An 18,337-nucleotide genomic window follows, 5' to 3' on the forward strand; every position below is an offset into this window, starting at 1 on the left:
TTTTGAACTCCGCGTGTAAAGTGCTGCTTTTACGTTATTTAGTATTTAGCGCCGTAAATTTTTCAGGTCCTAAAATACGATCTTAAAATAAACGATCCCATTTGGTGTTAAATACGTAAAGGCGACGATGGTTATTTATACGTCAGCACTATGCACCGCATCGAAATTGTATCTAATAAATTCTTATTTTTGCAGGCAACGGTATACAGAGGTGGTTACAACAGGTTCACGCCATATTAAATGGATCGTTGATAGACAGAGCCCGAGAGCCTTCCAAGTTATACTCAGCAGAACATGACCAGACATAAAGCCGACATAATCATCACCGTCATTTTTTGCCATCATCCAGATCGCCCGAGAGACGACGAGCCTGGGCCTTCCATGCATGCTGACTCGCCGGTTTTGCTCCAATTTTATTCCAACTGATTTTGTGACCCGAGATCGTCGCGATGGACTGAAATGCAATCGTTCTTAACACTCTAAAATTGTTCGATCAGAAAGAAACTGTTGTTAACGTCAACGGAACATTATCTGCGTCAAATGTTTAAATAATACTTAAAAATATATGAACGGCGAATGAAAGAAATAGACGAGAAAAATCGATCTGTAAACGCAATGGTAGCGTCGAGGTCGACGCATCGAAGTGTCGAGTCGTGTTCGATTGGAAGTCGTCTCAAGTCACGTTCAAATTGCTCTCCTAATAGCCATTTACAAGCAAGAACTTTTTATCCGATTCTGTTTTTATTTATGATCATTATGGTCTGAATAAATTAATACAAAGTTTTTATAAAGCAATAATACGAATAAAATGTGAGTACGAATGGAATAAAATTAATAGAATGCTTGCAGCATTTTCAAATTTTATTGCACAAAATTATTTTTGATAATGTCACGAGCATATTATATTTGTATTATTACATTTGTTACATTTGTTACACAGTTTCACCGATTTAATACGATTTCAAGCGTTTTTACTATTATGAATAATTTTTCGAGCCGCTAAATGAAATGTAATGTTATTAGTTAGAATTATTTTTTTCTTCTTTTGTTTATAGTTTCTGTAAATGTATTAATATTACGAGATGTGATGATCCGATATGATACATAATTTATGCACATTTACCGAAATACTTGTAACATAGTTGTAAATTTGTTGTAATTATTTCTCTGTTTAAGCTAACATTGCACAATACAATTTGCATTCGTAATCTAAATTAGCATATAACATCAGTAATTTGAATGGGCTATCAAATGGAAAAAGCCCTAAATATTTCGCACAAATATCATAGGACAATTTTACGCACATTATGTACTTAGATAATAAAACTGAGATGAGCAAATATGCGATTATTGAATGAATAATCTATCGCAAAATGAATGTAGTATACTTTGCTATAAAATTTAAACTTTTCTGCTGTAGCAGCGAGACATTGACAATTTCAGTCGACACGAATCGACACAAGGTGATCCGGAAAAGCGAGATCTTTAGGTAGCTAGTTAAAAAGAAAAAAGAAAAAAACGACCTAGAAGGAAATAAAGGCATCCATGTGACCGGTAGGGTTTCTATGCCAAATATGTGTGTGTATGCGCTTTTGCACGCGTGTGTATGCGTAGGTTGCGAACCAAACTCTGTTCTCAGTAAATTAGAAGAATAACGGAAATGCGCGGAAGAAGAAAGAGACAAGAACCGCTTAGACCTTTAAACGATATGCCGGATTTTAATTACGCAGGATCTAGTCAAATTAATTTTCTAATTACAAAAACACATCTGTAATCTGCGCTTATTTTCTATAGTTTTATAGTTTATGTGTATCTCGATCCTGTATTTTCGCATTGCGCACGCACTATTCGCATACATTTAAGCTAAATTAATGATATTTCCAAATGGAAGTAGCAATATTTCGATCTGTCTCACATCTGATTGTTTTTATAACTTTGTTGAGCATTGAATACCAACACACGAGTGTATCTTCTAACAAATAACAAAGTTTGGAAGATTTGTTCTAGGGAAGATTTGCAAAGATCTATTTTTCAGTTTTAATTCTTTGAAATAGAGGCACAAACTTTTGCATTCGAGTTTCAAACTTGCATTAAATTTCTACGCATTAATTTAATCGCATTGTCTCGTCTGTTTTATAAACTAGAGAGATGAATTGTGCATTGAAAATGGCAAGTACGGTCATATTAGAATCTTATCAGTACCTCTTCTCTCTTTTTTTCTGGAGAAAAATCCGACATGAGTGCATCGTGCGATAATCTAAGCGTGTGCCACTTATTTATTCCTTAGTTAAGGACTGAACAGACATGACAATTTTCTTTTTTATTACAGTAAATGTTAAGCAGAGTCCACTTTGTAATCACTAAGCGCAGAATCTCAATGCCAATGAGCAAGAGCATAGTAATAGTACATATACAAAAAATAGACTTGTAGAATGCGTCTCTTGGCGTGATCGATTTTGCAGGGCGCATCACGAACGCACGGGGCTCTGTCCGCGATGCTAAGTCGAGCTGCTATTAACCGGTAATAAGAATTATTATGCGAACGCTTCTTAACGTGGACATTACATACTCATCAGGTCGTTTCGGTTCCTCGATGTCGAAGAGACGCGCGCGTGCCTGTAAAACGAACTTGTCTTCTTGTCACGAAGAATAATTAGGTTCAGCTAAACGTCGACCCAATTGTAGCGAATTACATCGAGTAATCGAAAACGCCGATACGGATAGATATCTTTGTTCAAGTAGTGAATAGCGTTTTTCTTTCTCTTCCTTTTTTATCTTTTTTTTTTTTTTTTAGTTGCAATGTCCATCAACATTATGTATTTTGATATTGAAATATGTATTACACGCAATTTTTGTATTTTCATGTAAGATTTTATAAAAATTATTTGGAAAGGATACATGATTTTTTATGTAAATATATTTTTTTGTTCTCTTTTTCGGGATTATTAATTTATTCATAAGTGACTGTTTTATAATCAATTGCCAATCAATTTCGATTTCTATTCAGATCGGCGTTCTCGATCATTAGATTTCTTTCTCTTGTGACACTGCTTCCTGATTAAGTAGATATACCGGTATGCTATACAGAAAGTAAAAGATGCTCTATTTGAGAATAACGTGAAAAAGAAAAATGGTACGCACACTGAGTCGAATGAGTGATATCTCTGTTAAATTAATAGTTAAGCGAGGATTTATCGTATATTACATGTAAGAATAAAATACGTTGCGCCACGCTATATTGCGTACGATAGGAGTAGGACGTGTATGTGAACTGATGCAACTGAATGAACTGAAGGGAGTAAAAAAGGAGAAAAAAAAACGGAAGGGAGGAACAAAAGAACATAAGAAGTGTGAAATAGCCAAATATGACAAAGATGTTTTAGAAAGTACGGCAGGTAGTTTGGCCGTCGTTACGTTTTAATCTAATCTTCAATTAGGATTAGTCTAAGCTCTAGGACTCGAGAACGCTCGAGGCAGGACGATGATTTTTCTTTTCTTTTCTCTCGCGAGCGTGTACATGTACATAGATCAACTAGATTTTTCGAGCACAAAAATCGTGAAGGAGCGTGCCGAGGAACGCACTATAATTTAGGAAGTATTAAACAAGCAAACAGAAGAAGTCACTACACTCAGACATACTCATGATTCTCGTAAACATTAAAATTAATGAATGTAGAATAATTAATTGATTACACAGTGAATACGTAAAGCCAGATGAATTTTGGTGGTAGAACAAGTCGCGTGCTTATCGTACATAGGTGACGTAACGATTGTTAAGTCGAGAATCGCGAATCGTCGGTATATATATATATATATATATATATATACATACATACATACACACATCCTTCCGCATGAAAGATAGCAAGATAACCGTGTGCGGATTCGAAGAAAGAAAAAAAAGTCGAACGGATAACGTTTGGAAATAGAGATTTTTGCAGCTGCACCTACCGCGGGTGAAAGCAAGCACATGAGAGATTCTACGAGGTTTATCTCCCTGTATATTGTACACTGTAATTACAATTTATACTTACTCGTAATACCTTTATCGATAGGCTATTACTATTAGTGGCTAGCGTAATAAGTCAAGCTCAAATTAGCGAGACGAGAGAGCCGCGCGAGACACTTTTTTCCGCGGGTTCGTCGCGTCCCATCTTTGTCACAAATGCACAACTTCCTTTTCTCGATTTTTCCTTCTTTATGCGCGTTACTGTTGCGACAGGCCTATCGTACAAGATGTTCATAGAATCTAGAGGCTAGATTAGCTCTCTCCCCTGCCTCTCTCCATTCGCATCTCTCTGGTGTTCTTTGTTTCTCTTTTTAGACATTGAAGAAATATCTCATTAATAAATTTCGATTTTCGATGACTGTTTAACTTGCTTTCTATCGGAAAAAAAGAAATCGTGAGAAGATGAATAGAAAGTTCTTTGGACTGTTAGATCGTCTACAAAGAACGCGACATATCTAGATGATAATATTATTTACGAGATAAAATTTAATAACTTCTGCCAAATTTCTGCATATTTACGTATCTTTATGCCCTGAAACCCTTTACCGCCAGTTTAGTCTTCGATCTTGATCGAGCGTATCTTCTTTTTCTGGATTAAAGAGTTCGTTTTTGCAAACTGATCCGTATGTTAAATAGTTTTAAAATCCATGAATATTTTTGAAATATAATTTAGAATGATATATAGAGAGCATCTCTTATATCACAGCGAATTAATAGCAAATGCAAACGAGATCCTGAATTCTTAATTCCACCGATAATTAATTTACCGTCATTGATAATAAGATCCAGAACTAGTGGAGTCGTGCAGTGTAACATAATTCAATGATACGCACCATACATTATACGTATAATGATTAATTAACGATAAATACCTTAAAGGGATTTTTAAATGAATTTAGATGAATACATGACTACATAATGAACACATCTTACAAGCAACATATCCTAGGTATTTGAGCAAGGCGCTGCCGAAGGATCCTTGACGTCTTCGTAGGATCGACGTCTCAATGCGAAAGCTATCTCGAGTCGGTTGGCAACGCCGTGCTACTCTTTTCGAATTATTGCAAAAAAAATTAATGAAAGATGTTCCATGACATTAGGACGTTATTATTAATGATATTTCTAGCAGCGCGTGCGTGTAAAGTTTAATGTATCTGTATATGAGACATGATACGTGCGATACGTGTGGTATATGTGGTGTGTGTGTGTGTGTGTGTGTGTGTGTGTGTGTGTATGTGTGTGCGCGATGAATGAAAGAAGAGAAACTCGTACCCCTTCTTCACAAATTGGTGAAATCAAGAGCACGAATTAATTATCATTGTAAGGTAGCACGAAGACAAAATGACAAATGAAGATAAACGCCCAGTGACGTTTGTTGGATCGCTGAGAAAACTAAAACAGCTAAAATCATCACCTGTTTTTTCGCTTCTCTCGCAAATGTAAAAAAAGAAATCCACAAAGAGAAACGCCGTTGCTATCTCTGTGTCTCCTTGCGGATTTCCATCTCATACATATAAGCGATTTACGCGGGCTGAGTTCAAACACGCAATAGCGAGCTCGCTAATAAGAAATTAATGGAAATCAGTAAAGGAATAAAATGAAAAGGTATAAGAGAGCAAGAATATATGATCAACTCGATGAACTTTATTTGCGAAAATATTGATAGGAATATAAGGTGTGATTCGTGACACCTTTATCATTGTCTGATTTGATGATATTTTGTAAGTCTGGACCAGTTGTTAGGTTCTTATTAATCCCATAGCGACTTCTTATGGCGTATTTTCTCTGTATATTGTCAATGTTTATTATTAAATATTTTTCAAATAAATCTACATATTTGTTTTGTGCCCTTCTTTTAAAGATGTTTCCTCGAGCACCAAAGATTCGAGAAATTGGTAGTCAATAGTCACTTTCCTCTTATATTATTCAATTGATACTAAAATCATTCATCATAAAATTTTAGAAAATTTTAGAAAATGTGACAATATTTGCAACAAAAGAAGATCAAACATTATTGGAACATATTAATACAAATGGATATATAAAGAGACAAATAACAGTTAACTGTCTGATGAATGTGTTCATGGTTATTGTATTTTATTTCAAACGTGTTATAAATTATCATACAAATACAATAGCATAATCGTAATATATTATAAATGTTAAACAATCCTGAGTAATTATTCTACATAAGGGACAATCAAAAAGTTTTTAATATTTTTTATCGTTTTAATATCGAGCGAATCACTGGAACGAATCGCAATAATAATCGAATAAATCGTAATAATATATATAATATAAAATACAATAGTAATATATAAACAATCCATACACACGATATATGGGGGATTGGGAAAGGGGGGAGTTAATTGTCTCTATATTTTATTGTTTCTTAATAAAACGTCATAAACTATACAGTATTAACATCAAATGATCGCAACCTGAAAACATTTACACAATGAGAAGATGCGATAATACACGGTGCAATGCCATATCGCTGTATATTATGTGCAATACCTATACATAACAAGAGCGAGAAACAAGCGTAAAACGATCTCTTTGTTCTCAATTAACAAACTAAAATTTCTTTTTTTTTTTTTATTTAACACTTATTCACACTTGCTGCCAGAAATATTCTTCTCTGTAATAACTAGAAGTGCATAATTCATAAAGTATTTGTGTCTTAAAGATAACAAACTTAACGGGATTCTCTTTAAGAGAGAATAGACGTACACAAGTACAGAATCAAATTTAACCAGCGTAAAATGGAATATTTCATTTAACTTGGTGAATATACACTCAACAAATACAAGTCTTTCAGAATTAAATCTAATAATGTCAAACATTTAATTATTCGTATTTTCACGTTAATAACATTAACGTTTACAAATTATTTTCTTTGATAATAAGCATAAAGCAAGTTTCAATTATGAAAATAAAAAATTTTACTCATCGAGTACACTTAGTCGACGTGAATTTCGAGAAGACTGCAGAAACCTAATAAATATTTATCCTTGGTTCTATATATTTTTACATCGAAACACAGTTCTATGCTACATTATGACAGACTATCACGACAATTGTATACACGATTCGTAACTATGCGTTCCTTAACTCACATTTGTTTTTAGCACCAAATAGTATATCGTGAAAAGTTTCGCGCGTAACGTTTTGCGATAAATAATGCCCCGAAATATGTATTCCAAAATCGACATACGCGGAAAGTCAATTGTAGCAAAAGACCTATTCGCAACCTACGGTAAAAAATTTTCTTATCAAAGTCTAAATGCGTATCAAAGAACCGCCGCCTGCAAAAATGGCGTGAGTAAATACTCTTAGAAAAATTTATACTGTCGGGAAAAATTCTGTCAAAAATGACCTATCGTAATCGATAGGCCCACGATGAACTCTTGACGTTATTCTTGAGTTTTCATATCGAAGAAAGAGAAGGGATAATCTTCATCCTCTTTTTTAACAATCGGGACTCGTTCCGGCTATTGAATCATGTTTACTTAATAAACACGTTCAATATTCGATATACGACGAGCACGATCGTATTTCGACTTTGGTCCATCAAAAATCATCCAAGCCTCACATATTTTTTTATATGTATAGCGATAAAACTGCGATTTGAGTGCTTGCGAATTGCAGATATGATATTTTCCGAATTGTCTGCGTTTTGTGGAACATTTTAAAATTATTTATTGGTCCATCTAATATATCGAAATAGTCTTTCAGTCTTATAGTTTTCGGACGAAGAAATACATATTAGAATAGTATTTCTTCTTTCCAATATAAATGATATGTTTCATTATCTAAACGGTCTAAATTTTGTTTGCCAAACAATTTTAGATAAGTCAAACGCAATTGTTTCCATCATTTCTCTGCACGCGCATTATTTAATTATTAATGAACTAAAACAGAAAAAAAAAAACAGAAATTCAGAGCTCAAAACGCTTCTTCCTCTCGGCGACCATGCCCACGGCGGGTAGAGGAGGGTGAAGTGGATGATGGTAACTTGGTGTGGGGGTTGGAGGTAGGCTGCGACAACTTCTGCTGGACCACCTCACTGTTGGAGACCTCATCAACTCTGTAATAAGTACATAGGTGAGAAAACGTCAAACATAATTATGAAAACGTCTCGAGGTGCAAAGACTGAACGAAACTCATAAATGTAAACATTTCATATTACACAAACTAAAGCGAACATACAAATATAGTACAGATCATGAAGATGTGATAAAAGCGGATAGCGTGAAAAGATAACATTTGCTTAGGTAACTTTGCTTAGATTCATAAAGCCACACGAAGACGGCAAACGGACCTGCAACGGAGAGAGCTGTGGGTTCCGGGGTGAGGCGGGATGTGTGACGAGCGTTGGCACGGAGGGTGTATGCCTGCGAGAGCTGCTGCTTTTCATTCTGTTTGGTCTCCTGCCACCGCTGGGCGCCAGTGCCGCTGCCGACTCGCATCTCTGTTGCTGTGCCACCTTACATGTCAAACAGTTGTCGAAATATCGTTACGCTCACCGCACATCGTATCCGTAAGCGTCTTTCACATACAGTCAGTTATTGCGTCGCGTTACAAAAATATAATAAAAAACATTAAAATTGTGAATTATGAATCGTTAAAGAATATCTATCGAATATCTATCTTAATATCTTTTCACCTCCAATATTTTTTAAATACTTTTGATTATCGCATGATATCGTAGAAAAAATTTGTAACATGTACTTTGTTCTTTCTGGATCTATTTAATTTTTATTTTCGCATCACTTTTCGTGTAATATATAGATGTATGTATAATTGTATGCGTTTGTGTGTACATACTATTATACATACTAATTATATATACTCTGAAAAGTAATGCAAAAATCTGTATACGCGCACATACACATCTTATTCGAAAAAAAAAAAAATATATATTTTTAGTATTTTTTTTTTCTAGATATTTAAAGATCAAAAAACAATTAAATTTTAATTTAAATCAATTAATTTAATCTTAGGCTGATGTGTTAAATTTTATTATTGAGTAAATTATTATATCTACGTCAATGTATATTTCAATATTCTTCAGAGATGTGCCAGTGACTAAATCTACATGTAACCGAGAGAAATTTCAATTGAATTAATTCAAGTGGATATAAATGTTTTTGTAAAAATTAGATTACGTATACATTTTACTTGACGTATACATTTTACGTATACATTTTTTACTTGATGATCATCACATGCACATTCTTAATATATTGAATATGATACATGGCTAATATTTTTATAAATTAGACATTTATAATATATAATATATAGTATATGTTACACCCACAGGAAAGGCCAGGTTACTTCACATATTGCACATCGTGGACCCGTACAAAATTAATGTTAGCAAATAATCAGCGTTAGACAAGCATTACATAATGCATCGTATGCAATTGATCTCAGATAATAATAGGCACGCTTTTTTATGTTAGTTATCAGTATGACATAAATAACTTAATTACAATTAGAAGGTCGCCAATTTTCAATTATTCTCATAAAAACTAATATAATAATTAACAATGTAGATAATAAAGAGGAAAGGCTTAAACTCATCGTTATATACATGCGATGAAGAACAAGCTCTTCATAGAATTTAACAAACGTCACATTTTTGACAAATATTGCACAGTTATATAATTTATATAATTTACGTATAATTAAGCGGTCTCTATATATTCTCCATATTATCCAATAATTAATCATTTAATATTTAGATTAATATCATAATAAATATCATATTAATGTAATGAATACAATGTATATTAATATAATGCATACTGCATTAATAACACTGATCGCGTTAAAATTATATGCAGAGCCCGCTTAAAATTATATGCTCACAGTCTTCGTATCAGTCAGCAATATTTTAACAGTGTTAATATCTTAAAAGCGCTGTTAATTTCCATAAAGCGTGTGTTAATTTCATACTCTCCCTCCGTAAGATAGTAACAATCGAAGATAGAAATCTTGTCTGACTCTTTCGCGATTTTTTTTTGTATGCACAAAAAAAGGAAAATCAATGCAACGTTTTGGGTTGCATACATGCGGAAAGACAAGTAAAATTCTTTATGAAAATTCTTTATTCTTCGAATCAATACCGATCATAAAGTAACGACAATAAAACCACGATCAAGTCAGCAAACGCATGTAATATTTTACAAAAGCATCGTGGGTTCTCCCGCTGTCGATAACGCATTCCATCACCGTGGACCTTCCTCCTTTTCTCTCTCCCTGCATTCATCTCTCTTCTGTACCTTGATACTGATGAGGCAGGCCGCTCCTCGGTCGCAAGCTGTCCCACAATGACGAGCCCAGGTTGCCATTACGCTCCTTTTGCCCTAAACTCGCCGGCGGCTCTTTCCCGTCAATGTGCGAGCCGGAGACGCCGACGCTACTCGCCGGTCTGGCTAGACTACTCGAGTACGGCAACGAGACGGATTTTACGCGCTCGAGTCTATACGAGAATGCGCTCTGGGACCGATCCGTCGACAGAGACTGTTTTTGCAACGCGGTAGACAAGGAGCTTGCTCCTTTTGGGCTTCGTTCGCCCGTTAATTTCTGTTCGCCACCGCTCTGACTACCTCTAAGGCGTTGCGGCGAGTAGGCGGGCGAGTAGTCTAGCGACAGGGTGACTTTTGACGGCACACCGGACGGTTCACGAAGGTTGTCCCCATGCTGTTAGTGAAATATCGAAAATTATGTGTCAATGCGGTTGATCGGCGAGCGGCAGGGACGGGTTAAATGCTAGTCAAATCGCCGCTAAGTTAAAAATTATTATCATTGTGGTTGCATTGTGGTATTTACGACAGTCGAACTCGTTCATACGTGATAGTTCTGATTATTATATTATTTACAAAAGCGATATACAAGTTCGAATGAACAAAAACGATGAGGCGATCGTTAATGAAAAAGCGCATGATTCTTATTTCAGCATTATTGAAATACCGATATGGTCAAAACATTTCGTTAAAGCGCGATAAGCCCACTAGGCGGAACACTGTAATATGTAATTGCAGCGGAGTTAATCAATTTAGTAGTGTACATATTTGTTAACCACATCTACTTTTTTTCTAAACAATAAATTTCTCGTAGGAAGAGGAACAGTTATACCTTGAATTGTTGTTGCAGTCGATGCATCTCTTCTCTTGGTTCGGCGAGCTCGTTGTCCCTACCTCTCAAAAGCTGTATGGTATCATTGATACCACCGTCGTTCGTCTCCAATACCAAATGTGCTCGCAACTGTTTGTTCCTCGCATCCAGTTGCATGATGTGCTGTTGCGCCTGGGCGAGTTGCTTGGACAAATTGCCCACTTTCTCCTCCAACGCGGCAGATTCCACGCACTTGGATGAATACTTGGCGGACAGAGAAAGAATCTCTTGCTTTATCTCCTCCATTTCCTCTCTGCAAAAAGAGTGTTCAAATTTAAAAATGTAAGCAACAAATGTAAGTAAATTTAAGTCAATGATTTTAACTTTTAAATTGAAATCGCCACGTACTCATGTTCTTTGTGCAGCACACCGATATCCTCGCGCGCCTGCATCTGCTTGATAAACTCTTGTTTGAATTTGGCGATCTCCTTTTGCACCTCGTGTTCATGCGCTTTCCTCATGGCGTCTAGTGCGGCCAGAGTTGCTTGTGTCTCCTCGGAGAGTGCTTGTTCCTTCTCCACTCTTAGATTCTCCAACTCTTGCCGATGTTTCTCTTCCATTTCAGCGATAATACGCCTGTGTGAGTTTTCCATAGCCAACAAACCTTTCTCGCATAACGCACGCAGTTGCTTGATCTCCTCCTTATATCGCTTTCGCGTCTCGGCGTCGGTATCCAATTCAGCGTTTATTGATCTCTGATAAGCGGCTCTCAGCTCATTCACATGAGCCGAGTGTTCGGAATCCATCGCGTTGAGACGGTGCTCCAATTTCCTGGCTCTCTCGCGTAAGCTTGCCGCTTCCTGTTCGTACTGCGTCGTTAGAGATTGACGCTGATTATCTAATTCGCCCTTGATATCCATTAGATCTCTCTCTTGATTACGCTTGAGCGTCTCTAATTCCTGATTATGCTCGTTAGTTATCTTCTGAATAGTTTCTTGCAGTTTACTGCACGTCTGGCATGATATGTTGTTCATGTAATCACTCAGTTTCCTTATCTGTTCCCGCAAATGCAAGCACTTTTCGCACACGCTGGACCAATCCGTGATGCTGCTCGTCGATTTGGGCCACATTATATTTTCGAGTTTCACGCCCATTTTGTCCTTTATACATTTGTTGAGCTCAGCTAGATTCTCTTCCAAATGAAACAACGACTGACTAACGTTCTTAAGCTGCTCTTTCGATTCTTTTCTTCCGGATATCCTGTCCTCGCATTCCTTAGTCAATCGCTGATAAAGGTAATTATACTCCGCGTCGAGAATCGGATTGCTTTGAAGATCGTATCCTTCATCGTTTATCAGACAGGAAAGGATCTCTTCATTTCGAATAAGACTAGATACGAAAGTCTCTCCAGACAATGTCGTAGATGATTGCCGAGCGTTTTCTTGAAGGAGAGTGATTCTGGAATCTATTAAAGCTTTGTGCGCAATTACGTCGGCATAGTCCGTCAGCAGTTGGCGGGATTCGTGCTTGGAATCAAGCGTCGTCAATTTATTTTTCTTCATCGTACGTAGACAGTCCTCGTAAGTCTCCGACAACTCGTGTATGGAAATCTCCATCTCTTGGCGCAATCGCGTTTGCGCCGCGTCCACCCACGATTCTAGTCTAACATTGTCCGCGTTATCAAAACTGAGACAAATGTCCGTGATTGAAGTAACATTTTGCTCATACAATTGTCCGTAACGCATGATAACGTGAGATACTTCGGCCTGTACGAGTTCCTTACTCACAGTCTCTTGTGCTAAAGCCCATGCCTCACGAATGCGTCTATCCTCGAGTAATTTCTTGTTTGAGCCGCTGATCTGCTTGCCTGCGAGATCCTCCTGCTCGGACAGACTCAACGTCTCGGCAGCCAGAGATTCCGCGAGCTGTCGCAACTTTGTATCCTTATATTTTCGCATGATCTCGTTGATCTCTCTTTGCTTCTGCAGCAAAAAGTTTAGACTTTCGCTGCGAGCGGCACTAATCTCCTTCGGCGTTTCTGCCGATATAGAGGAGTGTCCTATCAGTACTAACTTATTCGCTAACACTTTAGTGAGATACTGAATGTAATTCGTTTTTTGGTACGTTTTGGGCTTAGTTCCGTGAATCTTACGTTTTAAACTTGAGGCAAGCTGACTAGTTTCGACCAATTCACTCAGAACGGCGCTTCTATCTGTCGTGCGATTCAGCGCGCACTTTATCTGCCGCAGGATCACGGACTCGAAGGCTATTCTCTCGGCAATAAGTCTCATCTTCTCTCTTTCATCTAGCCGACCTTCCTGCGCCAGTAACTGCCGTCTCTTCGTGAGTTCGCTAAGTTTGTCCTTAAGTATAGTTTCTAGTCTAGATACCACTACTCCTACTGACTCGGTGATTTGAGCGCTAGCCTGGTTCTTCTTACATTCTAAACACGAGTCCAATATTTCGTTCACCTCGCGCAAACACTTTTCGGCCTTATCCTCTGCTTGTGTCGAGCCAAGACATTTTTCTAATCGTCGTTTTGACTTTGACACTACTCTCTCTAGTTTCTTCAACCTTGCCAAGACCTCCAATGATACCTCAGAGGATCCGCTGATTTCACTACACTCGCTAGAATCCTTCTCTGCGTCGCTGACCATAGTTTCGGCAACATTTGCCACTTTTGTCTCCAGAGTACTTAGTCTAATCAATACTTTCATTGGTTCAGAGCTCGTCGCGCTGTCTAAAGACTTTCTTCGCAATCTAGCTCGATCCAGATTTTTGCTTTCTCTTCTCTTCTCTTTTTTCAGATTAGGACTTGATTCCTTCGAACTACTGCCAGCTGAAGCAGGAGCGCTGATGCTCTTACCCCTTTCTATAGCGCAGATCTTATTTTCTAAATCCAACAATTTGTCCTCCACTTCTTGAGAGATCTGAAAAGATTCTCTTCCTTTAAGAGAGAGTGATCTTCTCTTGTCTCTGCTTTCAGCTTTTGTTAGCTTTTGTTTCAGTGTTCTAATCTGCTTTTCGCTAGCAGCTAATTTATTAGTCAGGTCTTGAATTCTCGCTGCCATTAGCTGAATCTGTGCCTGATTTGTTTCGCTGACATTAACTGCATCTTGTTTATGAGCAAATATCTCTAATTCCAAAACATCTTGTGTGGCGTGAGCTTCTCGCAATTCCTTTCTCATAGCTCGTATCTCCATGACAGCTTTTTCGAAACGGCTTCGCAATTCATCGTATTCCTCCATAACCCTGCAGTATAAACATTATATTACACATGACTACTATTATACAATATACTTCTTTTGTATCGCATGTTTACCTTTCTTTATCCAATGCAGTCAAATCTAAATCTAATTCAATGTTAGTCAAGTCGCTAAGAGAATCGAAACTTCTCCCACGTTCTCTCGATGCAGAGAGTCCATTCTTTTCTTCTAATTCCCTTACTCTGTTATAAAGCCGTTCATTTTCTTCGATCCCTAATTTAAAAAATAATATATTATTAGTTAAACATATTTAAACTTTGTTAAAACATAAAATTGTTTCATCAAAAAATACAATATACCTTGCGACAATCTATCGCTGAGAGCTGCTGTTTCCGCCTGCAGATGCTCGACGGTTCGGTGACTCGATGTCAGTTCGTTCGTAAGCATTTCGCATCTCTCCGTCGTCTCCCTCAGGATAGCCTCTGTTTCAAGTAATTTACATTCCAAGACCTCTTTCTCTCTATTATACACTTTCTTCATCTTCTCCAAGTCGTCCAAATCCTTGTTTCTTTGCTGCTCCGTCCTCTGTATTGTATTCAACAGTTCCTCAACTTGTTTTTCCCTGATGGACGCCTCCACCTTTTGCTGTCGGAGTCTAGACAGTTCCTTTTCTGCATTCGCAATATCAGTTCGCGCCGCATTCAGCTGCGACTTCAAACTCTCGATTTCACTTTCCTGACGCTCGACAATGACTAGTAATGTACTCGGATGAGACTGATTTTGATCCAACTGATCACGTAGCAGCGACACTTGATTTTCCAAAAGCTCAACGATCAGAGGGCTGTCGTTGGAGCTCGAAAGACAGCTGTTGTTCTGCAGGTGGCCATTGTTCTGCTCCTCGTCCTCGCCGAGTTCACAGCAAGCCATCATCAGATCCTCCGATCTTACGCTATCTAATGTGCTTCTCCGCGAACTCGGGGGCGAGCTCCGGCTTCTCTTATAAACTCTCGATCTGGAACTCGATCTAGACCGAGCTTTCACTCTAGATAGAGCGGTTCTTGTTAATGGTGGTGACGGTGGCAGCTCTGACCATTCGTGGTTCGTCGAATCTGACCAGCCGGAACCCTTCAGCGCTATAGGCCAATCGCCATTTCTTACCAATGGTGGTGATACTGGCATCTCTGACCAATCACCTGACTCTCTTCGTCCACCTTCGGAAGCGGTCCTATACTCTTCGTCAGATGAGAACAGAACTGATCTAGGCGTGATGGACGTCGACGGAACAACGGAGTCTCTTTCACGATCTGTGATGGATCTATAACAAAAAACAACATTTGATGTTATGCATCTTTAAAAATATATAATTAAATGTCTTCTTTCTAAAAATATTCTTTCTATCTTTTAAAAGGCATGTTGTAAAATATGATAACATATAACTGTTTTTAAGCGTGAATATTTAAATGCATTACTTTGTCAGCAAAAGATACTATTATTGTATAATATCGCTATATAAAAAATTGTTTACTAAATAATTATGTAATTATACTCACGCGGTAGGCGATTGCGGATTCGTTTCTTGCTGCGTATCCGGGCAAACAGTAAGAGAATCTACATTGATGTCTGGATCAGGTAGATTGGCTGCTCTTCTGATAGCCGACATCCAACTGGACCTGATACCAGCTGTCACCGCGGACAGCACCGTATTACCTCTGTCATCCCAAGCCTATGTTGCAAACCAAAGTAATCAGTACGCGCCGCACGAACGACATAAGCATAAAAAAAAATGTCATGCGACCGCATGGACTCGAGCGAGAAACGTGATCGCTGCCAACAATCAATAGCGTGAATAAGAAGCTCCTGATTTATTCTACCGTGAAATTGAGTTACTGTTCTCCTGGACGCTCCCATTCTAAATGCGGAAGCTAATTCTGATCATCTAATTAAAGTTCAAACTTATCGATTGGCTCAAGTTGATGTTATCTATACATCTTTTAATACTTTCTTCATCTTTTCATTATTATCACGTTTTGTTTAAGTAAAAGATTTAAAAACATTTAAAAAATAAGAATTAACACGGGCGAATCTAATTTTTTCGATATTAAGCTAAACTTTCTCGAAGTCTCTTTGAATTGATGTATATTAACGTGTTTGTCCAATTTTCTCTACTTTGGACTTTCTTAATTAAAAAAAAAAGTGGGTTACAGTACATAATAGATTCGCTAAATTCTTTTATTTAAAAATAAGATACACCATTATCACATAATTAAGCATCTGCAATTAAGCAAATTGGTTTGCAAAAGCGGTTACTTTCCGGGAAACGCAAGCGCTTTTCGCTCACGCAAACGCGATGCCATAATTACGATTACTCACGACAGTCTGGAATCCATAATTTCGTGCGACCTGAAGCGGCGTAACCGCAGTGACAGTATTGAGGTCTATAACGCCGTCCATGATGCCCTTGTCCTCCGCACAGGGATCTCTGTAGTACATCAATCCACAGCCCCTCAGAACAAACCAGTGCTTGTTCCATTCCTAAGAAAAAAAAAAAAAAAAAAGAAACAAGTGAAAAATTTCGTTAAACAAGGCGCGCGAGAGTTCTCGGACTTGATTCGCACTCGAAGATGCAAAACACACCTTGCTTAATCCCTGCTTCATCAACCAGCCTTTCTTGATGTTCAGCAAGTCCTCCGCCGGCAAATCGACTCTCAGCTCGGAAGTGGGTGAATACCTGATGCCGGAAATATCTAGGCCGCAGCCGTCAGGATCGCCTCTGATCTATACATGTAATGCATTTATAACGTAATTATCTTGTTTTCTAAGCAAAATCAAACATTGATAATCCTCGAATAGAAAAAGTCGCTTTATTATTTTCCATAAAATTTTAGTCGCGCGACTAAATCAAATAAATTAAATATACTTCCATGAAATATCGAATAAGTAAAAATATAATGAATAATTATCTGTCAAAGCTGTGTGATACAAATAACTAATAGTTGGTAACTATTTTGGTAAATATTAGTTGGTAACTAATAGTTCCTCATATCTTTCCATTACGTACAAGTTTATCTTGATGAGCCGCATTGACCGCGTCCACTACGTCCCTGGTTGGCTCCGAAGTTCTTGGCTTAATTCTCCTCACTCGTGGTTGTGTCAAGGAGGCCGCTATATCTCGTAATTTTCCTTCTCTCTCTCGCTCGTGCTCCAGAAATATCCTCCGGCACGCATCCTCGTCTATACAATATAAATTTTTTACATTTCTGTACTCTACCTGTCCGCTGTGCGATATAATATTAACGAATTTATCTGCTCGTCTGTGCATTTATTTATTCATTTCATTATTTCGATTTGCGCACGAGCGCGCTGACAGCTTCAAGAAATTACAATTATAATAATTAAAGTGGCCCGTGAATTGAATCGTATAAGACGAAACCGTTAATTCAGCATTCATTTCGTTATCAAATATTCGTCTCGCTACGTCAAGTTAACTAATTAAATTTTTTTTCTACTTAAGCGCCGACATGGGCGCTCGTTGGCACGTCGGGTAAATGACCACTCCGCATTAATTGACTGCCGACTAATTAATAACTTTCTAGCCAATGGCGCAATAAGCGAGAGAAGCAAGAGGTCATCTTACGCGCGCTTTACTTCTCGTTTATCTTAGCGGTATGTCAAAATCAAGCGCGTCATCATTATATTAATGGCTATCTCGCATCAGAAAAAATATTATGTTTCATCTAGAGGATAAATTGAATCTGAAAGATTACAGTATATTTATATATATATACATATATAAGATTAAAGTCAATTGAAAATGGAGCTACATTAGAGCTACATTAAAGCTAAACGAAACCCTGCAAAACTAAATTAACAGTAAATGAAATTAAAATATAAATTTCCTTAAGCTTTCGCGAGAAGGGGAATCGCGGTTTTGCGATATTAATAAATCGCAGATCTCTCGCGAATAAATTCCGCATTGGAATCTTGGGTCGGGGGC

The 18,337-nt window shown here is 37.5% G+C and overlaps 2 protein-coding genes across 15 annotated transcripts in view; one reads left to right on the forward strand and one right to left on the reverse strand.

Annotated features, from left to right (window-relative positions):
* The window catches only part of LOC105431819 (RNA binding protein fox-1 homolog 2), a 266,891-nt gene extending 261,054 nt beyond the window's left edge, over nucleotides 1-5,837 (forward strand). For all 12 annotated transcript variants that reach the window (XM_089074930.1, XM_089074932.1, XM_089074931.1 and 9 more), the window contains one exon: nucleotides 196-5,837. In XM_089074930.1, coding sequence (XP_088931056.1) covers nucleotides 196-240 — 45 coding nt within the window. In that variant the 3' untranslated portion in view covers nucleotides 241-5,837. The remainder of the gene's footprint in view (nucleotides 1-195) is intronic.
* Nucleotides 5,838-6,081: 244 nt separating this feature from the next.
* Nucleotides 6,082-18,337, reverse strand: part of osp (myosin phosphatase Rho interacting protein outspread) — a 171,847-nt gene continuing 159,591 nt past the window's right edge. Inside the window, exons 7-17 of one of the 3 annotated variants that reach the window (XM_011645984.3) lie at nucleotides 17,402-17,574; nucleotides 16,978-17,118; nucleotides 16,714-16,875; nucleotides 15,894-16,066; nucleotides 14,703-15,658; nucleotides 14,460-14,616; nucleotides 11,546-14,389; nucleotides 11,159-11,450; nucleotides 10,303-10,723; nucleotides 8,334-8,498; nucleotides 6,082-8,099 (exon numbers count right to left, since the gene is read on the reverse strand). In XM_011645984.3, the coding sequence (XP_011644286.2) occupies nucleotides 7,951-8,099; nucleotides 8,334-8,498; nucleotides 10,303-10,723; nucleotides 11,159-11,450; nucleotides 11,546-14,389; nucleotides 14,460-14,616; nucleotides 14,703-15,658; nucleotides 15,894-16,066; nucleotides 16,714-16,875; nucleotides 16,978-17,118; nucleotides 17,402-17,574 (5,633 nt within the window). In that variant the 3' untranslated portion in view covers nucleotides 6,082-7,950. The remainder of the gene's footprint in view (nucleotides 8,100-8,333; nucleotides 8,499-10,302; nucleotides 10,724-11,158; nucleotides 11,451-11,545; nucleotides 14,390-14,459; nucleotides 14,617-14,702; nucleotides 15,659-15,893; nucleotides 16,067-16,713; nucleotides 16,876-16,977; nucleotides 17,119-17,401; nucleotides 17,575-18,337) is intronic. The other 2 variants (XM_089074921.1, XM_089074922.1) reach the window with 2 other exon arrangements.

The sequence above is a fragment of the Pogonomyrmex barbatus genome, unplaced genomic scaffold, assembly GCF_055798465.1.
Source record: "Pogonomyrmex barbatus isolate J1 unplaced genomic scaffold, ASM5579846v1 scaffold18, whole genome shotgun sequence".
Lineage (NCBI taxonomy): Eukaryota > Metazoa > Arthropoda > Insecta > Hymenoptera > Formicidae > Pogonomyrmex > Pogonomyrmex barbatus.